Genomic DNA, 21,793 nt, shown 5'->3' on the forward strand with positions numbered 1-21,793 from the left:
AGGGGGTTGCGGGCCAAACTTTTTTGGAACCCCTGGGTTAGCCTAATCATCCACACAGTCATGTTTGGTCCCTTCTTACTATGGCTGAACAGTCCCTACAGGAATCACATTTACATTTACATACACCCGGAATTTGACCTGGTGAAATGGTGCTGACGGCAATAGACAAAATATAGGCCTAGGCGTACAATACCCATTTAATCCTGCAGTTTTCACGTGGGAATGTCCCTTGGCTATATACAAATAGGTAAAACCACGAGTGAATTCTTTCATTATTGAATAGTTGACCTGCCTTGTTGTTTCAGCTAACGTGTTGTCCCTCCATTGCAAGCCGACGTTACCATGTTTACCTCGTTTTTTTAAAGATGTAGAGCATCGCAGTGCTGTGTCCCTTCACCCTCACCTTCCATTAGCTGCGTCAGGTGGGGCCCCTACTCACTCCCTCACATCTGTCCCGGCTGAACTGTGGCAGGGGGTTAGAACGGCTGGTCCCTAGGTGTGATCTCAGTCACTAAAATAACATTGCATCACATTTTATCACTCTCACGGATCTTCCATCAGCTGATGGAATGTCATCATACACTGGGTGTACAAAACACTAGGAACACCTGCTCTTTCCATGACAGGCTGACCAGGTGAAAGCTACGATCCTTTATTGATCTCACTTGTTAAATCCACTTCAAATATTGTAGATGAAGGGGAGGAGACATGTTAAAGGAGGATTTTTGAGGAGAGACAAGGAGACAATTGAGACGCAGATTGCATTTGTGTGTCATTCAGAGGGTGAATAGGCAAGACAAAATATTAAAGTGCCTTTGAAAGGGGTATGGTGCCAGGTGCACCGGTTTTGAGTGCATCAAGAACTGCAACGCTGCTGGGTTTTTCACACTCAACAGTTTCCTGTGTATCAAGAATGGTCCAACTCCCAAAGGACATCTGGCCAACTTGATAGAACTGTGGAAAGCATTGGAGTCAACATGAGCCAGTCCAATCSCTGTGGAATGCTTTTGACACMTTGTAGAGTCCATGAATGAGTTCTGTTGTCAGCTGGTACATATTTCATTAAGCTGAGTGGTTATGGGTGTCTATTTGAGTTKTCATAATAATCCGGTCAAGCTGCTTTTCGAATCAGGATAGATCTTGAGAACCCTTTTTCCTCATCAGTCAATTTAATTGCCGTCTTTATACCCTGGAGTGGCCCACTCTGACGCTCCTTCTGACAGTCCAGAGGAGAAAGTTGTGTAGAGCCCAGCTGTTTCCTGGCACTCTGACTGCTCTGCTCTGTGATTTGGCAGGTATGGTGATGGGAGTGAATTGAGACCTGACAGGAAATGGCTGATTTGTTCTATATGGTCCACACTGAGTCACATTGATCTTTATGGACATCTGGAGCCCTCCCAAGCTGCTCTCAGAACAGGCCCAGTCTGAMCAGAGGAGTTAAGCCTTTGCTGGACATGATAGGCTAAATCAGAAGTCTGTTAAGAGCAGCCTTACCCCTACCTATTCTAACACCACCACCCTAATACTCAAAACACACCATGTACTGTTATGCCATGTACTGTTGTGCCAAGTACAAGACATTATTCATGCAGAATATGAAATAGATCATGCTCCACAATGTACAGTTCAAGTCGGGAGTTTACATACACTTATGATGGAGTCATTGAAACTAGTTTTTCAAACCACTCCACAATTTCTTGTTAACACACTATAGTTTTGGCAAGTCAGTTAGGACATCTACTTTGTGCATGACACAAGTCATTTTTCCAACAATTGTTTAAAGGCAGATTATTTCACTTATAATTCACTGTAACACAATTCCAGTGGGTCAGAAGTTTACATACACTAAGTTGACTGTGCCTTTAAACAGCTTGGAATATTCCGAGAAAATATGTCATGGCTTAAGAAACATCTGATAAGCGCATTGACATCATTTGAGTCAATTGGAGGTGTACTGTGGATGTATTTCAAGGCTACCTTCAAACGCAGTGCCTCTTTGCTATACATCATGGAAAATCTGAAGAAATCAGCCAAGACCTCAGAAAAAAGATTGTAGACCTCCACAAGTCTGGTTCATCATTGTGAAGAATTTCCAAATGCCTGAAGGTACCACGTTCATCCGTACAAACAATAGTACGCAAGTATAAACACCATGGGACCACGCAGCCATCATAGCTCAGGAAGGAGACGGTTCTGTCTCCTAGAGATGAACGTACTTTGGTGCGAAAAGTGCAAATCAATCCAGAACATCAGCAATGGACCTTGTGAAGATGCTGGAGGAAACACTAAAAAAGTATCTATACTCACAGTAAAACGAGTCGTATATCGCATAACCTGAAAGACAGCTCAGCAAGGAAGAAGCCATTGCTCCAAAACCGCCATAAAAAAGCCAGACTACGGTTTGCAACTGCACATGGGGACAAAGTGTACTTTTTTTGGAGAAATGTCCTCTGGTCTGATGAAAAAAATATAACTATTTGGCATAATGACCATCGTTATGTTGGAGGAAAAAGGGGAGGCTTGCAAGCCAAAGACCATCCAACCGTGAAGCAGCGGGGGTGGGCAGCATCATGTTGTGGGTCTTTGCTGCAGGAGGACTGTGCACTTCACAAAATAGATGGTATCATGATGGAGGAAAATGATGTGGCTATATTGAAGCAACATCTCTAGACATCAGTCAGAGTTAAAGCTTGGTCGCAAATGGGTCTTCCAAATGGACAATGACCCCAAGCATGCTTCCAAATTTGTGGCAAAATGGCTTAAGACAACCATTTCAAGTATTGGAGTGGCCATCACAAAGCCTGACCTCAATCCTATAGAAACATTTTGGCAGAACTGAAAAAGCGTGTGCGAGCAAGGAGGCTTACAAACCTGACTCAGTTACACAACACTCTGTCAGAGAGAATGGGCCAAAATTCACCAAATTATGTGGGGAAGCTCATGGAAGGCTACCCGAAAAGTTTGACCCAAGTTAAAAATTTAAAGGCAATGCTACCAATATACTAACTGAGTGTATGTAAACTTCTGACCCACTGGGAATGTGATGAAATAAATCATTCTCTCTTCTATTATTCTGACATTTCACATTCTTAAAATAAAGTGGTGATCCAAACTGACCTAAGACGGAATTTTTACTAGGATTTAAATGTCAGGAATTGTGAAAAACTGAGTTTAAATGTRTTTTGCTAAGGTGTATGTAAACTTCTGACTTCAACTGTATATGATATATCCACCAGTGTCTTTCAGTGTGTGTTTTTTTATTGATGTGATTCTTATATTAGCCTAATGTTTCATGTCTCTTGCAGCACTAATGTGGTGATGAACTACTCTGAGATCGAGTCCAAGGTGCGAGAGGCCACCAACGATGACTCCTGGGGTCCCTCTGGACAGCTCATGGGAGAGATCGCCAAGTAAGGGACAACCACTGCACAACACTGTCCTATCACATTTACAAAAACTAGGCCGGTAGTTGTGCCTAGKGCTGGGCCGTATATGTATGTTTTAGCGCCATGTTTCAAAGACCTGTATCGCAAGAATGAAGTGTATATATATATATATATTTTTTTTTTCTTTCTTCATTTTTAGTCTTTTTTGGTCTTGTATCCCTTGCTCCTTCTGTGCTGTGTGCAACTGTGCGCAACTGTGCACTTTGCCACTCGCACAGACACCAAGACCTTCCCCCTGCCACTCACAACAACAAAGACATGAAAGATCACTTCTTCCTCTCTGACAATTAGCAGTTTCAACTCGCTATTTGCGTTTGCGGTTTGGTCAGACATATAATCGGTTGTATGGGCACCGAAATACATTGAGATATTATTTTAGTGTACTAGAAAATATCTGAACCTTTGTAACAATCCCCTTTTTATGTCTCAACTCCCAACTTYTTTTAACAGAGCAGACCATACCAAGACTGGAGTATCAATGAACATGATTGTGGGAAATGAATCCTCAGTTTCTGTCACAACGCGGTGTTGCGCTGCCACGTACCACCTATAATCATCAACAGCCACACACTGTTATGCGCTAGCTGTTTAGTCTGTGTTTTATAAATATGCAATGAACATAAAAATATGCATTTGTTTAAGGAATTTGCAATTCGTTCTCATTCTGAGAAATAAGCGTCATCTTATCCAGGTAGGCAACATCTAAACAAAGTGAACAGGCTATGTTGTTCAAACTGTTGGAGACAGACAGGAGGGTGTATTCATAACAGTTCAACTGTTCTACCTTGTTAGCAAGCAAATAGATTCATGTTGTCTAGAGTTTAAATATAAAGATTAGCTGGCTACTCACTAGCAGTGGGCGTGTGCTTGTGAGATTGTTTTTGAGACCTGTGTTCATGTTCTATAATGCCTGCTACCAGAAGTTAGTCATTATTAGTGGATGTGTATGGTTCTGGTTACATTTGTAACAAAAATGTAATTTTCCTAGATTGACTTGAAAACCAGATTAGTGATTATTGTAAAAAAKAAAAAAGCAGGTAAAACTATTTTGATCAAATAATGAAATTATTAGTTGGTCTTATTGTTGAAGGCTTATATTTAGCCGAGGTATATTTTCACAAACTGCAAATTCATTCGATTATTCCAGACTGTTTTTGAAATGCGGAGTTTTGAGTTTACATTGTACACCAAAACTTATTTAGAGAGAAGGTTTAAAAAAAACAATTAAAAAACAGTTGTACCGATTTTATGATTTTTTTGTTGTTGGAAATATCGCCCAGCCCTAGTTGTGCATTTACCACTGATCCCATCCGTATTTCTTGATCTACCTCTCAGATCCACGTTCATGTACGAGCAGTTCCCCGAGGTCATGAACATGCTGTGGACCAGAATGCTGAAAGACAACAAGAAGAACTGGAGGAGAGTTTACAAGGTGTGGAGAGTCTCCSTTCCGCTGCTCATGTATCATTCATACGATCATGTTGATTGCGGTGAGGAAGCCGAGTGCCGTGTTGTTTCTAACTGTGTTGCACCTCTCCCCCAGGCCTTACTACTACTTGCATACCTCATCAGGAACGGATCGGAGCGAGTTGTCACCAGTGCGAGGGAACACATCTACGACCTTCGCTCCTTGGAAAACTACCATTTTGTCGGTAAGGAAACATTTGGGGCCGGCGCAGCACAGAACGACGAAGAAAAGTGTGAAGCCTAATCCTAGGTGTTTATTAATTCCGTAACCATCCCACACTTCTCTTCTAAACCAATCAGGATGTTCTCAGTGGTGAGACTGTTGGTTCTCAGATGGAAAACCCAGGAGAATTCATTAGTGAGGAGGAAGTCTCCAATGCTGGAGTACTGAAGAGTCAGTTCCATCATGTTCTGGTTTTAAATTGGTATATGCACATATGTAATGTGCACAAATGAACAGTATTTAAATCTTCAAGTTGAGTTTCTCTATGGATACCAACTGTACGCATTTGTGATTTGCTATGACAGAGGTAAAAGCCTTTGATGGGTTCTGTACATGTTTTGTGTGCTAGACCTAGCTTGAATAGCTCGCCTTGTGTTTTCAGTGGCACAACAACRCATGCTTTCGAGGCTAATGTCGTCACGAGAATGTGATAAACTCTGAACGTGTGCATTCCAAACATGGCTTGCTGTCCCTGTCAAATAGAGACCTTGTAGTTGTCGTAAGGACAGAGATTCAGCAGGAGACATACATACATACAGTACCAGTCAAGTTTAGACACATTCAGTTTACTCACTCAAGGGTTTTTCTTTATTTTTACTATTTTCTACATTGTAGAATAGTAGTGAAGACATCACAACTATGAAATAACACATGGAATCATGTAGTAACCAAAAAAGTGTTAAACAAATCAAAATATATTTTAGATTTGAGATTCTTCAAAGTAGCCACCCTTTGCCTTGATGACAGCTTTGCACACTCTTGGCATTCTCTCAACCAACTTCATGAGGTAGTCACCTGGAATGCATTTCAATTAACAGGTGTGCCTAGTTAATTTGTGGAATTTCTTTCCWTCTTGATGCGTTTGACCCAATCAGTTGTGTTGTGACAAGGTGGGGGGGATATACAGAAGATATCCCTATTTGGGCAAAGACCAAGTCCATATTATGGCAAGAACAGCTCAAATAAGTGAAGATAAACGACAGTCCATCATTACTTTAAGACGTGAAGATCAGTTAATCCGGAACATTTCAAGAACTTTGAAAGGTTCTTCAAGTGCAGTTGCAAAAAACTATCAAGCGCTATGATGAAACTGGCTCTCGTGAGGACCGCCACAGGAATGGAAGACCCAGAGTTACCTCTGCTGCAGAGGATAAGTTCATTAGAGTTACCAGCCTCAGAATTGCAGCCCAAATAAATGCTTCAGAGTTCAAGTAACAGACACATCTCAACATCAACTGTTCAGAGTACACTGCGTAAATCAGGCCTTCATGGTCAAATTGCTGCAAAGAAACCACTACTAAAGGACACCCATAAGAAGAAGAGACTTGATTGKGYCAAGGAACATAAGCAATAGACATTAGACCGGTGGAAATCTGTCCTTTGGTCTGATGAGTCCAAATTTGAGATTTTTGGTTCCAACCGCTGTGTCTTTCTGAGAGGATAAGTTACTCACCTAGAGTAGGTGAACTTATGATCTCCGCATGTGTGGTTCCCACCGTGAAGCATGAAGGAGAAGGTGTGGGGGTGCTTTGCTGGTCTTTTTTATTTATTCAAGGCACACTTAACCAGCATGGCTACCACATTCTGCAGCGATACGCCATCCCTTCTGGTTTGGGCTTAGGACTATCATTTGTTTTTCAACAGGACAATGACCCAATACACACCTCCAGGCTGTGTAAGGGATATTTGACCAAGAAGGAGAGTGATGGAAGGCTGCATCAGATGACCTGGCCTCCGCAATCACCCAACCTTAACCCAATTGAGATGGTTTGGGATGAGTTGGACCGCAGAGTGACGGAAAAGCAGCCAACAAGTTCTCCGCATTTGTGAGAACTCCTTCAAGACTGTTGGTTGTGATGTCTTATATTTGTGATGCCTTCACTATTATTCTACAATGTAGAAAATAGTAAAAAATTAAGAAAAACCCTTGAATGAGTAGGTGTCCAAACTTTTGACTGGTACTGTATATACATGCATACATACAGTTCATACAATCTTCTGACTTTAAATGTCAGCATTCCAAAAGAAAAGCCTATCATCAGGCAAAATCTGTCTTAACCAATAAAGCACAGGTGTTGTCTACCAGGCTCAGATACAACATGAATGTAATAATATACATAATGAGATACCAGACATGACTGGAACAAAACATTCTAGGTTGCTTGGTGATCTAAATAAATAAGACTAAAAAAATCTTTGCGTTATAGCTGGGAATTAATAAAGATTTACAAACTTGACTCACAAACTTGAAAAAATCAGTGGCAACAAATTGGCAGGAGTCGTGCGCATCTTCGCCACAATCCCTTTCATTGTTGGTGGTTATGAGAAACTGAGGAATGACATTGCATCACTACTTTTAATTATGCTCAGGGGAGTAATGTTTTGGAGGCACCATTTTGGTTCCAGTTACATTGAGCAGTTGGAAGTGGCTCTAGAACGTTGTTTCCAGAGCTGAACCGCGTACAGCGGTTTGCTTTAAACTTAATTTCAGTCTACACAAATGAACCTAGAGCCAAGCGAATGACCCTCTGAGACCTCTTCTGTTCGTAGTTTCAGCGAGTGACTGAATGACTCCATGTACATGATGCGGTTAGACCAGTTACCCAGTAATGCTCATTTAGGACTCTGGGTCTRTCTATAGGCTAAACAAGCCTGTCTAGAGACGCGCACACAGACCTTTGTTCAGATAATGTTTAGGTACGTTGAAGCCTCAATCTCAGTACATTCATCAAGGTTACTGTCCCTTAAGGATAGGTAGCCATAAATGTGTGTTCTCTCTCTAGAAGTTCAGTATATCTTGAGAAATTCACAACTCTGGTGAAGTTGCCTCTGTATTTTAGTCATTGGATATTGTGTTTTTGTGCTACACTTAATCCAATAACAAATGTATTTGGGTGATGGCATCCATTAAATATTTAAATAGGGAGGCCAACATATTTACAGTAGGGCTATTTTAAGTCGCGCTAATCTTTTTTCATGCTTCCCTCTCAAGAATTAGCATTTGGTGCATGGCATTAGTACAACTAGGTTCCGTTACATAAAGTCCTCGCTCAGACAAATACTGTCCCCAGAACAGGCCTGTTGTGGCAGTGAAACAATGGTGCCTGGAATGTTGGCGCGAATGTGTGAAGYCAAAAGTGAAATGTTTGTTTTTGACTTTCTAATTTGGTGAATGCTAGTATACTAAGGTTCCTATCCTGTTGTATCTTGTGTTCCCCCTTACCGTCGCCAGATGAGAGTGGGAAGGACCAGGGCATCAACGTGCGTCAGAAGGTGAAGGAGATGGTGGAGTTTGTCCAGGATGACGACCGGCTCCGGGAGGAGAGGAAGAAAGCCAAGAAGAACAAGGACAAGTACATCGGCGTGTCCTCGGACAGCACTGGAGGAGGATTCGGCAAGACCAGCCGTAAGTTTCACCACGCGGGGGAGAGGGCACGTAATCTGTGATGCTCTGCTAAAGGCGTGGAAGAGAATGTGGTATTGTCGTTCGGCGCCGCGCTCTCACAAGTGAGACGGGGAAATAGACGTTGTGCTGTTGCAACGTTCGTAAGGGACGTTCCCCTCAGTCAGCGAGGGCATTTTCCCTGTAAGCAGACATACAAGGTTCAAGTAAGTAAGTAAGTAAACACACTGACTGATTTGCCTCGAGTCGCTCTCTCTGCAGGCCTCAGTCTGTCAGTCTACAGACTCGGAATGCTTCCAGAATATCACACCTCATTCCCCTCCTCTATTCCCCACAGACCTCTCCCTCCCTCGTCTCACTCCTCCTCCTCACTGATCTTTTGATTAGAGCTGTTTTCACTCCGGGGCCAATCACGTCTCATCTCCTCTCACATCTTCATCTGTGAGATTTCTGATCATGTTTGTACGAGAGAAACCTCACCATTCATGTAACGGAACAGATCTTCCACAAATCCTTTTTTGATTTGTTGCTTTCTGATCTGCTATTCCGATATCTAATCAAGGGGGCTGGCGGGTCCCTTGCCATTTCATTAGGATTGGGTTGGAGACGACTCACTAGAGTTTTTACTTTATTTCCATGCGCCGTTCATTGATTCCTCCCTTTGATTCCCGATATCTTTGATTTGCTGCTGTGATTTCCCACTTCATTAGTCAAACGAGAGTTCCCATTTGTCAATTAATGATGTGGTAGGGAAGGGAATTATTTTTGTCACACAGGATCAAAATACCGCAGCGATGGGAGACATTCATCTAGGATTGTTCATCTAGGATGCTCGCTCTGTTTTCAGCAGACATACTGTAGCTGTGCAATGTTTGTGTTGGYAGTGGGGCCCATTTTTCAATGCGCGATAAACAGTTATCTGTTGCAAATCATAATTGGCGTTCCAGATAGATGCGGAGCATTTCCACAATGCCTCTCGTGTTAGTGAAGTGAGGCTCACTCAGCATAGCTACAACRCATGGTAATGGTACCAAAACACACTTGATTTTTCCGCACGTGTCAACCCCTGTTTCTCCCCTCTGCCCCTCAGCGGGCGAAATGTTTGACTCGGAGCCCAAAGGGAAGTGGGATGAGGACTGGGACAAGAGCAAAGGAGCCTTCCCCTTCAGCGAGAAGCTGGGAGAGATCAGCGACAAGATCGGCAGCACCATCGACGACACCATTAACAAGTTCCGCAAGAAGGAGAGGGATGACTCGCCCGACAGAATCAGGTACCGCCGAGTGTATTTAAGTACAATGACCAAAATGCTTATTAAGTTAATACAAATCTGCTTAATGACGGATCATTTCTTCTTGAAAGACACGTACAAGATAATCTTCACTCCTTTTAATGTTTTTGTTTTTGGGGGGGCTTTTCTTTYTCCCCCCAGTGACAACGAGGAGGACAGGGTATCGCGGAACGGCCGGCCGTTGTCGGGGTCAGGGAGTCTGTCGGGGGTGGAGTTCAAAGACGAGGAGGAGACTGTTACGACCAAGAGCATCCAGATCACCCAGGCAACAGAGACCACCACCACCACCACACGCAAACGGGGCGGCGTCCCSTCCAAAACCGTGGACCTGGGGGCCGCYGCCCACTACACAGGGGACAGGAGCAGTCTGGACGCAGACGACGCAAAGGTACCACTCTGACCACTGACCTAGGCCGCTGCTGTATGTCAGCGTAGGCCTATAGCGGGGATGGAGTCCACGCAGCACCTGCTTTTGAAGCCTATAGAGAACACTGTTGAATTGTCTGCAGCATCTATTTTCATCAGTGCGTTTTTATTGAGACTGAAGCACAAGATGGTGATCATTTCCTGTGGGACAGAAGGCAAGCCGTGTTGCGTCTCTTCTGACTGTCTAATGAGATGATAGAAGTGGATGGCAGCAGGAATAGTGAACAGCAGGAGCTCCTGGGCTGCCTATTCCTGACTGTTTCTAGACTAATGCTGCCCCCTTGTGGCAGTTTTAGGAAGGGTAGCCCCCCGTTTTATTCCAACTCCATTTAAAAGTGAACAGCTTGTGTAAGAGCCATTCTATTTCTCTCCTCTTCAGACGTCGGTCAGCCAGACTTCAAGCAGTGGCCTTGCAGACCTTCTGATGGTGGACTCTGGGTCCAGTCAGGCGGCACCAGCAGGTAAGACCCATCACTTATCTAATGAGTCACAGTGGTATAGACAATGAGAAGAGCTTGGTATTCAAAGTGATGGCACTCTAAAGCAAGATGGCTCAAAGCCATCGATGTATAGAATTGCCCTTAACCGCTCCTCCAGAATCGTCTGTGAGTAGTAGAGGGCACGAGGCGGGCAGGCCTAAGAGGCCCAGATGTCAGGCCAGTGTGTCAGGCAGCTTAGCTAGAGGAGAAAAGTGTGGTAGCAGAGTATGACCAGCTGTCTGAGGCTGAGCCAGTCTCTGGTGGGAAGGGAGTGCTGCATGCACACACACACACACACACACACACACACACACACAGATGCTGCTGTCCCTGTTCATCGTGTCCTTGCCGCTTCCAACCAAACAGCTGGGGCCTGTCTCTCACACTCAGCCATGTACTCTGGTAGGGAGCAAGATGAAGACATCTTCATCACCTCCACTGTCACACTGTTCTCACTCTTTCACTGTGTGTGTGTGTGTGTGTGTGTGCGCATGTGTGCGCCATCCAGGTGGAAGTTCAGACCTCATCGGTGGCTTTGCTGACTTCTCCTCCCCAGCTGCCTCAGCCAGTCTCCCTTCATCAGCCGGTATGTCTCACCGCTTTCTCGCTCCATTATCCGAACAGTATCCTCTTTCTGTATCACAGCTCCGACCATTCATCTTAGGCAGGCCGCTCCCACTTCCCAATGACCTAGTAGTCAGGTTAAATCCAGCAGAAATGTTTTCATAAACCTAGGAGCAGAAGAGGTGAATACCTTAGTACAGAAGCACCCACGACAGAGATATTTAGAGGATCCAGAGGCCCCCCTCCCGTTCCTGCTGAGGGATTTGTGGTTGCGGCCCACGTGTTGTCCTGTCCTGTGGAAGTGAAGGTCTTGAAATATTGATGAGTCACTTCCTCCTGAGCCTTATGAGGACAGACACCTGTCAGCTCCCATTTGACACAGCTTATCTCCCCCATCCTCCACCCTCTGCTCTGGATGGATGGATGGATGGATGGATGGATGGATAAAAAGAGAGAGGGATACAGGGAAGACGAGAGGGCCCCAGCAGCAAGTCTTTGGCAGTTTATCTGCTATCTAGATTGGATTTACACTGAACAAAACTCTTTCCATGACGTAGACATCGGTGAATCCAGGTGAAAGCTATGATCCCTTATTGATGTGACTTGTTAAATCCACTTCAATCAGTGTAGATGAAGGGGAGGAGACCGGTTAAAGAAGGATTTWTAAGACTTGAGACAATTGAGACATGGATTGTGTATGTGTGCCATTCAGAGGGTTACTGGGAAAGACCCAGTAAGTGCCTTTGAACGGGGTATGGTAGAAGGTGCCAGGYGCACCGGTTTGAGTGTATCAAGWACTGCAACGCTGCAGGGTTTTTCACGCTCAACAGTTTCCTGTGTGTATCAAGAATGGTCCACCACCCAAAGGACATCCAGCCAACTTGACAACTTGTAGAGTCCATGGCTTGAYGAATTGAGGCTGTTCTGAGGGCAGAAGGGGGTGCAACTCAATATTAGGAAGGTGTTCCTAATGTTTTGTACACTCTGTGTATACTAATTAGTCATTGTCAGAGTCCTCCCTGGATTTGTGTGTGTGTGCGTGCGTGTGTGTGTGTGTGCCTGCTCAAGCAGTACCCTCTGGGCCAGGTGTGTGTGGTGTGTGTTCCCATGCAGTAGCCTCTGGCCCTAGTGTTAGCACACACTCTGTCCTGTGTCAGGTCCCATCAGCACTGGGCTGTGTGTGCTGGTACTCCCCTCGGGGCGATATCTGTTACCTTCACTGTTCACCCGCCCTGCCTGACAGGGTGCACATCGCCCTTTCAGAAGAAATGGGACATGTATGCCTTATTCATTTCTCTTCAAGTTGACTTGGGAAAACAAAACTGAACACTGTGGATAATAAAATCTTTACTTATTTTGAAAAAAGATTTWAAGATAAGCACAGCAACTCATTTATTTTTTCAAAGAAAAAACACATAGTTTTATTTAAAGTCGTTGGTATAAGGGTGGTTAGAGATTCATAGATATGAATCTGGTGAATTCTTTCATTTTCTAAATGATCCTCCATTGTCTCCGTAGGGCCAGGGTCCAATGGGAACGGTGAGTTTGGGGACTGGAATGCGTTCTCCAGTCCTCCGGCCACCACCACTCCGTCTCAGCCAATCACACACCTGTTTGGTAGCATCCAGCCTCCCCCAGCCTCGGCCCCCACCCCGCCATCAGCTGAGCTCTTTGACCTAATGGGCTCCAATCGTACCTCCCTCAGCGCCTCCCAAAGCATGACCTTCTCCATGTGTGGTACCCAGAGTGTKGGCGCCGCCAACACCGGCCTGCCCATCTCCAGATCACAGGTACAGGTGGCTCACAGGCCTCCAACTCACTACACCAGTCATTGTTACAGATGGAGGTGCCTCATTATCACTGAAGATGTCTACGTTGTGAATACAAAGAAGGATGTATGTTGTGTGGTTGTAGGATAGACGAATGTCTTGTCTCTTCTTTGGGCTGTTGTAGAACTTTGGGCCAATGCAGGGGGGCTTATTGCCGCAGCACATGGGACTCCAGAAGCCCTCCCTCCCCCCCACATGGTCGGACCCCAGCGTCAACATCAGCCTGGACTTCCTGTCTCCTGGTATGCAGTCGGCCAACTGTAAGCCAAGCCTCAATATGTTACAGCAAGGTCTGTTATTAACTCAAGCTCTCTACTTTTCTCTTTGTTGGGTGTCAACTCACTTGTAATGTGAATATCTATGTGTCAGTGCAGGGAGATTTGAAATGACAGTAATAGGACCTAATTTTTCATTTCAGATCCCCTGCTTCCAGGAGTCCAGTCACCCATCAACCTGGCTCAGAGTTTTGGAGGCCTGAATATGAACATCCAGCCCACAGCCACACCCATCAGACCGCCGACCAACCCCATGATGCCCGTCAGGGCCATAGGCCTGGGCATGCCTCCCACCATGGCAACGGGTACCATGGGGATGGGCGCCGTGGGAATGGGAGGAATGCCTGTCAATCAGGGAATCATGGGAATGAACCTGGGCGTGGCCCCCTCAGGCATGGGCCTGCAAGGCACCCTGGGTATGCCAGGAATGGGCATGGGGCAGYCCATGGTCAACACTGCCATGATGCAACCCAAACAAGATGCCTTCGCAAACTTCGTCAACTTCGGGAAATGAGAGCGCTGAAGGATTTGTGTGGAAGAGTATGTCAGAATACACAATTTTGAAGGAAAAGCTCATACTTGAAAAATATCTGATGGTGTTACCCTTCAATCCCTACTTTTTATATATACAGGTAACTGCCAAAATAATGGAAACACTTAAAGTAAATAGTAAATATTGAAAGCAGGTGTGGTTCCTGATTTAATTAAGCAATAAACATCCCATCATGCTTAGGGCATGTATACAAATGCTGGGCAAGCCATTAATTTGGCTACCATGGCTATGCACCCGTAGGATGACAATACCCTCATCCACAGGGCGTGAGTGGTCACTGAATGGTTTGCTGAGCATAAAAACGATGTGAACTTTATGCCATTGCCGAGTCACCAGATCTCCACCCAATGTAACACTTATGAGAGATTCTGGAGCGGTGCCTGAGTCTGTTTTCCACCACCATCAACAAAACACCAAGTGATGGAATTTCTTGTGTAAGAATAGTGTCACATCCCTCCAATCGCGTTCCAGACACTTGTAGAATCGATGCCAAGGTGCATTGAAGCTGTTGTGGCTCTTAGTTGCCCAACGCCCTATTAAGACACTTTATTAATGTGTTTCCTTTATTTTGCCAGTTACCTATGTATACTGAACACAAATATAAACGCAACATGCAACCATTTAAGTGATTTTACTGAGTTACAGTTCATATGAGGAAATCAGTCAATTGAAATAAATTCWTTAGGCCCTGGCTCACACATGACTGGAAATAATATGTTGGTCACAAATGTCTCACAATGGGCCTCAGGATCTTGTCACGGTATTTTCAAATTGTCATCCATAAAATGCAGTTGTGCTTGTTGTCCGTAGTTTATGCCTGCCCGTACCATAACCTCACCGCCACCATGGGGCACTCTGTTCACAACGTTGACATCTGCAAACCGCTCGCCCACACAACGCCGTACATGTGGTCTGCGGTTGTGAGGCCGGTTAGACGTACTACCAAATTCTCTAAAACGAKGTTGCAGGTCGGCTTATGGTAGCGAAATTAACATTACATTATCTGGCAACAGCTCTATTAGACATTCCTGCAGTCAGCATGCCAATTTGCACTTTCCCTCAACTTGAGACATCTGTGGCATTATGTTGTGTAACAAAACTGCACATTATAGAGTGGCCTTTTATTGTACCCAGCACAAGGTGCACCTGTATCATTCTGTTTAATCAGCTTCTTGATATGCCACACCTGTCAGGTGGATGGATTATCTTGGCAAAGGAGAAATGCTCGCTAACAGGGATGTAAACAAATTTGTGCACACAATTTGAGCTAAATAAGTTTTTTGTGCATATCGAACATTTCTGGGATCTTTAATTTCCGTTCATGAAACATGGGACCAACACTTTACATGTTGCATTTATATTTTTGTTCAGTGTATGTACTGTATAAATCAAGAGTTTGAATTTGTTTTGGGGGTAGGGGAGGGGGCTGTGGCGTATCTGTGAGATTTTGTAAATGGTTGAAGGCATATACAGTATACTTTTGAAAGAAGGAGAAAGGTGTCTCCTACACCAGATAAAAACATGGTAGGCCTGTTACTTTGYCCCTTTTCTACTTTCATGTTGTCATCTCTCTGTTTCAAACCTGTCATAAGAATGTTCAGGAATTACCTCGCATTTACCATAATTCATTGACCATATGTAAATATATTTTCGGTGTGCAAAAAATACATTTTTGCGTTATTGATGACGTCTTGGACCGTATGACGTGGAGAGCAAGCCTAAAGGACAAAGAAGTACCCCAAGTCCTTAAATTCTTATTTTTTTTGTTGTGTTTTGAAGTCCGATTACATTTGAATATCTGAAACCTACAGTCTGTTACTGCTGCATGTTTTAAGCTGAACTTTCAATGCCCTCGGTTCTATTGCCTGTTCTACCGTCTTAAGAGGTTAACCATCAGAATCAGCATTAAGCAAAGCTGTTAACCCCAAGCACCAGCTTCTGTTGTGTCCCAAATGGCACCCTGTTCCCAACACACTGAATGTACAAGACCCCTCCCCCCGCCTGCCTTTTGCCCTCAGAACAGCCTCCATTCGTTGGGGCATAGACTCTACAAGGTGTCAAGTGTTCCACAGGGATGCTGGCCCATGTTGACTCCAATGCTTCCCACAGTTGTGTCAAGTTGGCTTGATGTCCTTTTGTTGGTGAACCATTCTTGATACACACGGGAAAATGTTGAGCGTGAATAGCCCAGCAGCGTTGCAGTTCTTGACACTCCAACCGGKGTGCCTGGCACCTACTACCATACCCTGTTCAAATGCACTTCAATATTTTCTTGCCCATTCACCCTCTCAATGGCACACATACACAATCCATGTCTCAATTGTCTTAAAAATCCTTATTTAACCTGTCTACTCCCCTTYATCTACACTGATTTGAAGTGAATTTAACAAGTGTCATCAATAAGGGATCGTAGCTTTCACCTGGTCAGTCTGTCATGGATAGAGCAGGTGTCCTTAATGTTTTGTACACTCAGTGCCTAGTGCACTATAAAGGGATTAGAGTGCCATTTGGGATTTAAAAGCTTTTCCATCCAAATGTGATCATGTACAGTGGCATTGGTAGTGTTACCCAGACAGAGGCTGCCCTCTCCTTCCTGCTATATGGTGCCTCACAGTGAAACCCATGCCTTGTCTGTCATGAGTATGGTCACAGGGGCTGACACGAGAATAAATCACTATTTGATAGAGATCCTTGATCGTTCGAGTCCTTTTAAGTATATTCATGGATATTAAGCCCATATATGCCACAGCTTGGTATGTAGTGTGTGTTGTGAGGTCATTGTGGGGAGGTGTATGACTGTGTGGCCAGCAGGAGTGGCCTGTCAGGCCTGGTGGTGATGGGGAGACAAGGGTTTAATGGGACTGTGGAGATGGGGGGGGACTATTGACTCTGAGTGAAACTGTCTGCATCCCTGCCTAGCACTCTAACGGGAGAGTGGGGACAGACCGAGAGCGAGATGAGGCCTGGGCTGAGTCCCTCTGACCTGCCCAGTGGTACCCCTCATCACTCTCCCTTCCACTGAAGGCTGAAGGCGGTGTTTCTTGCATCTCTCTCCCAATGTGAAGGTTATTTCAAAGGGTGTGTGTGTGTGTGTGAGAGATATTTCTCCATTTGCTGCTGTGCACACAGAGGCAAAAGAACACACCTTTTTGTCATACTCCGAGGCATTGTTTCAAATGACCAAATGTTTATTTTATTACTCAAGATTAYTCCATAGTGTTTGTATGTTACATATTCAAATATGAAACCGACTGTAATGTGTTAATTTACATAATGTTGAATGAATGGGAGAGTTACTAAAACCATTATTAGTTTATGCAAATATGAAAAATAGAAGGATAAAGCAGCTCTTTCATAAGCTAGTTTCTTTACTTTTCAGTACATTGTTTTGATTGTACTCAACAATATTTTATGTATTTCAATAAACTGTTCATTAAATCATGATTTAAAATGGCATTAATTTATCACGCAAAGCTTCTATTTTAAGTTATCTTCATTTTTTGTTGTTGCTTAGTGATACTCCTTGACAAACCAAATGGCAACGTCAACAGTCACTTTGCTTGTATAGTATAATTTTCATGGAATATTCCTTGAACTGAACCAGAGAGTGAAGGAGGAGATAGCTGAACCAGAGAGTGAAGGAGGAGATGGCTGAACCAGAGAGTGAAGGAGGAGATAGCTGAACCAGAGAGGGAAGGAGGGGATAGCTGAACCAGAGAGTGAAGGAGGGGATAGCGGGACATTAAAGTGATTCATTAGTAACACGATGGGTATAATTAAAGCATGTACAGTGCTTCAGAAAGAATTCTCACCTTACACATTTTGTTGTTACAGCCTGAATTTWAAATTGATTAAATTGAKATTTTGGGACAATGGCCTACACATAATACCYAATAATGTTAAAGTGGAATTGTGTTTTTAGACATTTTTGCWAATTAAATAAAAATTCAAAACTGAAATGTCTTGAGCCAATGCGTATTCAACTCCCTTGTTATGGYAAGCCTAAATAAGTTCAGGAGTAAAACTTTGTTTAGCAAGTCCAGTTTGTGTATGTGACCAATAAAATTGGATTTGATAAGTTGTATGGACTCAATAGTGTTTCACATGATTTGTATCCCACACATACAATTCTTTGTAAGGTCCCTCAGTCGAGCAGTGATTTTCAAACACAGATTCAAATCAAATCAAATTGTATTGGTCACATACACATGGTTAGCAGATGTTAATGCGAGTGTAGCGAAATGCTTGTGCTTCAAGTTCTGGCAGTGCAGTAATATCTAACAAGTATTCTAACAATTCAACCACAAAGACCAGGGAGGTTTTTCTATGCCTCGCAAAGAAGGGCTCCTATTGGTAGATGGTAAACATTTTTAAACCAGACATTGAATGTCCCTTTGAGCATGGTGAAGTTATTCATTACACTTTGAATGGTGKATCAATACACACAGTCACTACAAAKATACAGGCGTTCATCATAACTTGGTTGCTGGAGAGGAAGTAAACCATTCAGGGATTTCACCATSACGCCAATGGTGACTTTAAAACAGTTACTGAGTTYATCCTGTTTGCAATGTATCCTGTTTGCAATAACACACTAAAGTACAAATGCAAAAGAGGTGGAAAGAAATKAACTTTTTGTCCTGAATGCAAGCGTTATGTTTGGGGCTAATCCAACATATCACTGAGTACCACTCTTCATATTTTCAAACATGGTGGTGGCTGCATCATGTTATGKGTATGCTTGTCATCGACAAGGACTAGGGAGGTTTTTTAGCATAAAAAKAAATGGAATCGAGCTAACCACAGGCAAAATCCTAGAGGAAAACCTGGTTCAYTCTGCTTTCCAACAGACACTGGGAGACAAATTCACCTTTCAGCAAGATAATATCCTAAAACACAAGGCCAAGTATACAATGGAGTTGCTTACCAAGACGACGTTGAATGTTCCTGATTGGCCTAGTTACAGTTTTGACTTAAATCGACTTTAAAATCTATAGCAAGACTTGAAAGTAGCAAGGATCAACAACCAACGTGACAGAGCTTGAATAATTATTTWAAGAATGTGCTAATATTGTACAATCCAGGTGTGTGCAAAGCTCTTAGAAACTTACCCAGAAAGACTAGCAGCTGTAATCGCTACCAAAGGTGATTCTAACATGTATTGATTGACTCAGGGGTGTGAATACTTATGTAAATGCAATATTTCTGTATTTAATTTTTAATAGACTACAGTCGTGGCCAAAAGTTTTGAAAATGACACAAATATTAATTTTCACAAAAATATCTAAAGACACTGAAGCAGCAAACTTTGAAAATTCATATTTGTGTCATTCTCAAAACTTTTGGCCACAACTGTACATTTGCAACATTTTCTAAAAGCATGTTTTCACTTTGTTATTATGGAGTATTGTGTGTAGATGGGTGAATTATTATTTTTTAATCCAGTTTGAATTCAGGTTGTAACACAAAATGTGGAATAAGTCAAGGAGTATGAATACTTTCTGAAGGCAGTGTATGTTGGTTTCTCAGTCATTTCAAAGGTCCTGGCACCTTTGTCTAGAGCGCTGAGAGATGTCAGTGATACCAGGTTACACAACCTGGTCTCAGAGCATTTTGTATTATTCTGTAGTTAATCCGAGACACTCCATTTACTATGATATGTTACGTTTCGTATGGTATGTATTCATTTGTAGATGTCCATCATCCATTTCTTAAGGTATGCTACGAATTACAGTTCGTGTGATACAGTATGTTACCAATAGCAATTCATACAATATGTTACGAAATCACAAAACGTACAATATGTTACGAATTTGCAAAACGTATGATATGTTACAACTTTGTTGTGGCTAACGTTGGCTAGGTGGCTAATATTAGCTAGCTGGCTAACGTTATCTGGGATAGGGTTAAGGTTAGGAGTTAGGTTAACTCTTAGGGGAAGTGTTAGATAACATGCTAAGTAGTTGCAAAGTAGCTAAAAAGTAGTAAGTAGTTGCAAAGCGTTAATAAGCTAAAAAGTTGTCCATGATGCGATTCGAACACACAACCTGACAGATGTATAAAATCGAGCACACCGCCATGCAATCTCTATAGACAAACATTGGCAGTAGAATTGCCTTACTGACGAGCTCAGTGACTTTCAACGTGGCACCGTCATAGGATGCCACCTTTCCAACAAGTCAGTTCGTCACATTTCTGCCCTGCTAGAGCTCCCCCGGTCAACTGTAAGTGCTGTTAGCAGCAGTGAACACACAAGCCTAAGATCACCATGCAGCAGTGAAAACGCGTTCTCTGGAGTGATGAATCACTCTTCACCATCTGGCAGTCCAATGGACAAGTCTGGGTTTGGCAGATGCCAGGAGAACACTACCTGCCCCAATGCATAGTGCCAACTGTGAAGTTTGGTGGAGGAGGAATAATGGTCTGGTGCTGTTTTTCATAGTTTGGGCTAGGCCCCTTAGTTCCAGTGAAGGGAAATCAAAAACGCTACTGCATACAATGACATTCTAGGTGATTCTGTGCTTCCAACTTTCAARTCAAATCAAATCAAATGTATTTATAAAGCCCTTCTTACATCAGCTGATATCTCAAAGTGCTGTACAGAAACCCAGCCTAAAACCCCAAACAGCAAGCGATGCAGGTGTAGAAGCACGCTGGCTAGGAAAAACTCCCTAGAAAGGCCAGAACCTAGGAAGAAACCTAGAGAGGAACCAGGTTATGAGGGGTGGCCAGTCCTCTTTCTGGCTGTGCCGGGTGAAGATATAACAGAACATGGCCAAGATGTTTCAAATGTTCATAGATGACCAGCAGGGTCAATTAATAATATCACAGTGGTTGTTGAGGGTGCAACAGGTCAGCACCTCAGGAGTAAATGTCATTGGCTTTTCATAGCCGATCATTCAGAGTATCTCTACCGCTCCTGCTGTCTCTAGAGAGTTGAAAAAACAGTAGGTCTGGGACAGGTAGCACGTCCGGTGAACAGGTCAGGGTTCCATAGCCGCAGCAGAACAGTTTGAAACTGGAGCAGCAAAAGGAAAGGTAACACTGGGGACAGCAAGGAGTCATCAGGCCAGGTAGTCCTGAGGCATGGTCCTAGGGCTCAGGTCCTCTGAAAGAAAGAAAGAAAGAAAGAAAGAAAGAAAGAAAGAAAGAAAGAAAGAAAGAAAGAAAGAAAGAAAGAAAGAGCATACTTAAATTCACACAGGACACCGGATAAGACAGGAGAAATACTCCAGATATAACAGACTGACCCTAGCCCCCAACACATAAACTACTGCAGCATAAATACTGGAAGCACAGCCCCCACACCAYTAGAGGGAAATCTTCAACCACCAACTTACCATCCTGAGACAAGGCCGAGTATAGCCCCGAGTATAGCCCAACTTTGTGGCAACAGTTTGGGGAAGGCCATTTCCGGTTTCAGCATGACAATGCCCCTGTGCACAAAGCGAGGTCCATACAGAAATGGTTTGTAGAGATCGGTGTGGAACAACTTGAATGGCCTGCAAAGAGCCCTGACCTCAACCCCATCGAACACCTTTGGAATGAATTGGAACGCCGACTGCGAGCCAGGCCTAATCGCCCAACATCAGTGTCAGACTTCACTAATGCTTTTGTGGCTGAGTGGAAGCAAGTCCACACAGCAATGTTCCAACAACTAGTGGAAAGCCTTTTCAGAAGAGTGGAGGCTCTTATAGCAGCAAAGAGGGAACCAACTCCATATTAATGCCCATGATTTTGGAATGAGATGTTCGACAAGCAGGTGTCCAAATACGTTTGGTCATGTAGTGTACTGTACAGTACAGTATCATACTAATTTGAGTGACCCTGATTTACTTT

The 21,793-nt window shown here is 43.6% G+C and overlaps 1 protein-coding gene across 3 annotated transcripts in view; it reads left to right on the top strand.

Moving 5' to 3' along the window:
- clint1b (clathrin interactor 1b) overlaps positions 1-17,398 on the top strand; it is a 34,040-nt gene extending 16,642 nt beyond the window's left edge. Inside the window, exons 2-12 of one of the 3 annotated variants that reach the window (XM_024137097.2) lie at positions 3,306-3,410; positions 4,782-4,878; positions 4,990-5,098; positions 8,369-8,542; positions 9,630-9,810; positions 9,970-10,216; positions 10,634-10,715; positions 11,242-11,319; positions 12,816-13,087; positions 13,251-13,416; positions 13,545-17,398. In XM_024137097.2, the coding sequence (XP_023992865.1) occupies positions 3,306-3,410; positions 4,782-4,878; positions 4,990-5,098; positions 8,369-8,542; positions 9,630-9,810; positions 9,970-10,216; positions 10,634-10,715; positions 11,242-11,319; positions 12,816-13,087; positions 13,251-13,416; positions 13,545-13,915 (1,882 nt within the window). In that variant the 3' untranslated portion in view covers positions 13,916-17,398. The remainder of the gene's footprint in view (positions 1-3,305; positions 3,411-4,781; positions 4,879-4,989; positions 5,099-8,368; positions 8,543-9,629; positions 9,811-9,969; positions 10,217-10,633; positions 10,716-11,241; positions 11,320-12,815; positions 13,088-13,250; positions 13,417-13,544) is intronic. The other 2 variants (XM_024137098.2, XM_024137099.2) reach the window with 2 other exon arrangements.
- Positions 17,399-21,793: the final 4,395 nt, after the last annotated feature.

This window comes from Salvelinus sp. IW2-2015, unplaced genomic scaffold (genome assembly GCF_002910315.2).
Source record: "Salvelinus sp. IW2-2015 unplaced genomic scaffold, ASM291031v2 Un_scaffold1098, whole genome shotgun sequence".
Classification (NCBI taxonomy): domain Eukaryota; kingdom Metazoa; phylum Chordata; class Actinopteri; order Salmoniformes; family Salmonidae; genus Salvelinus; species Salvelinus sp. IW2-2015.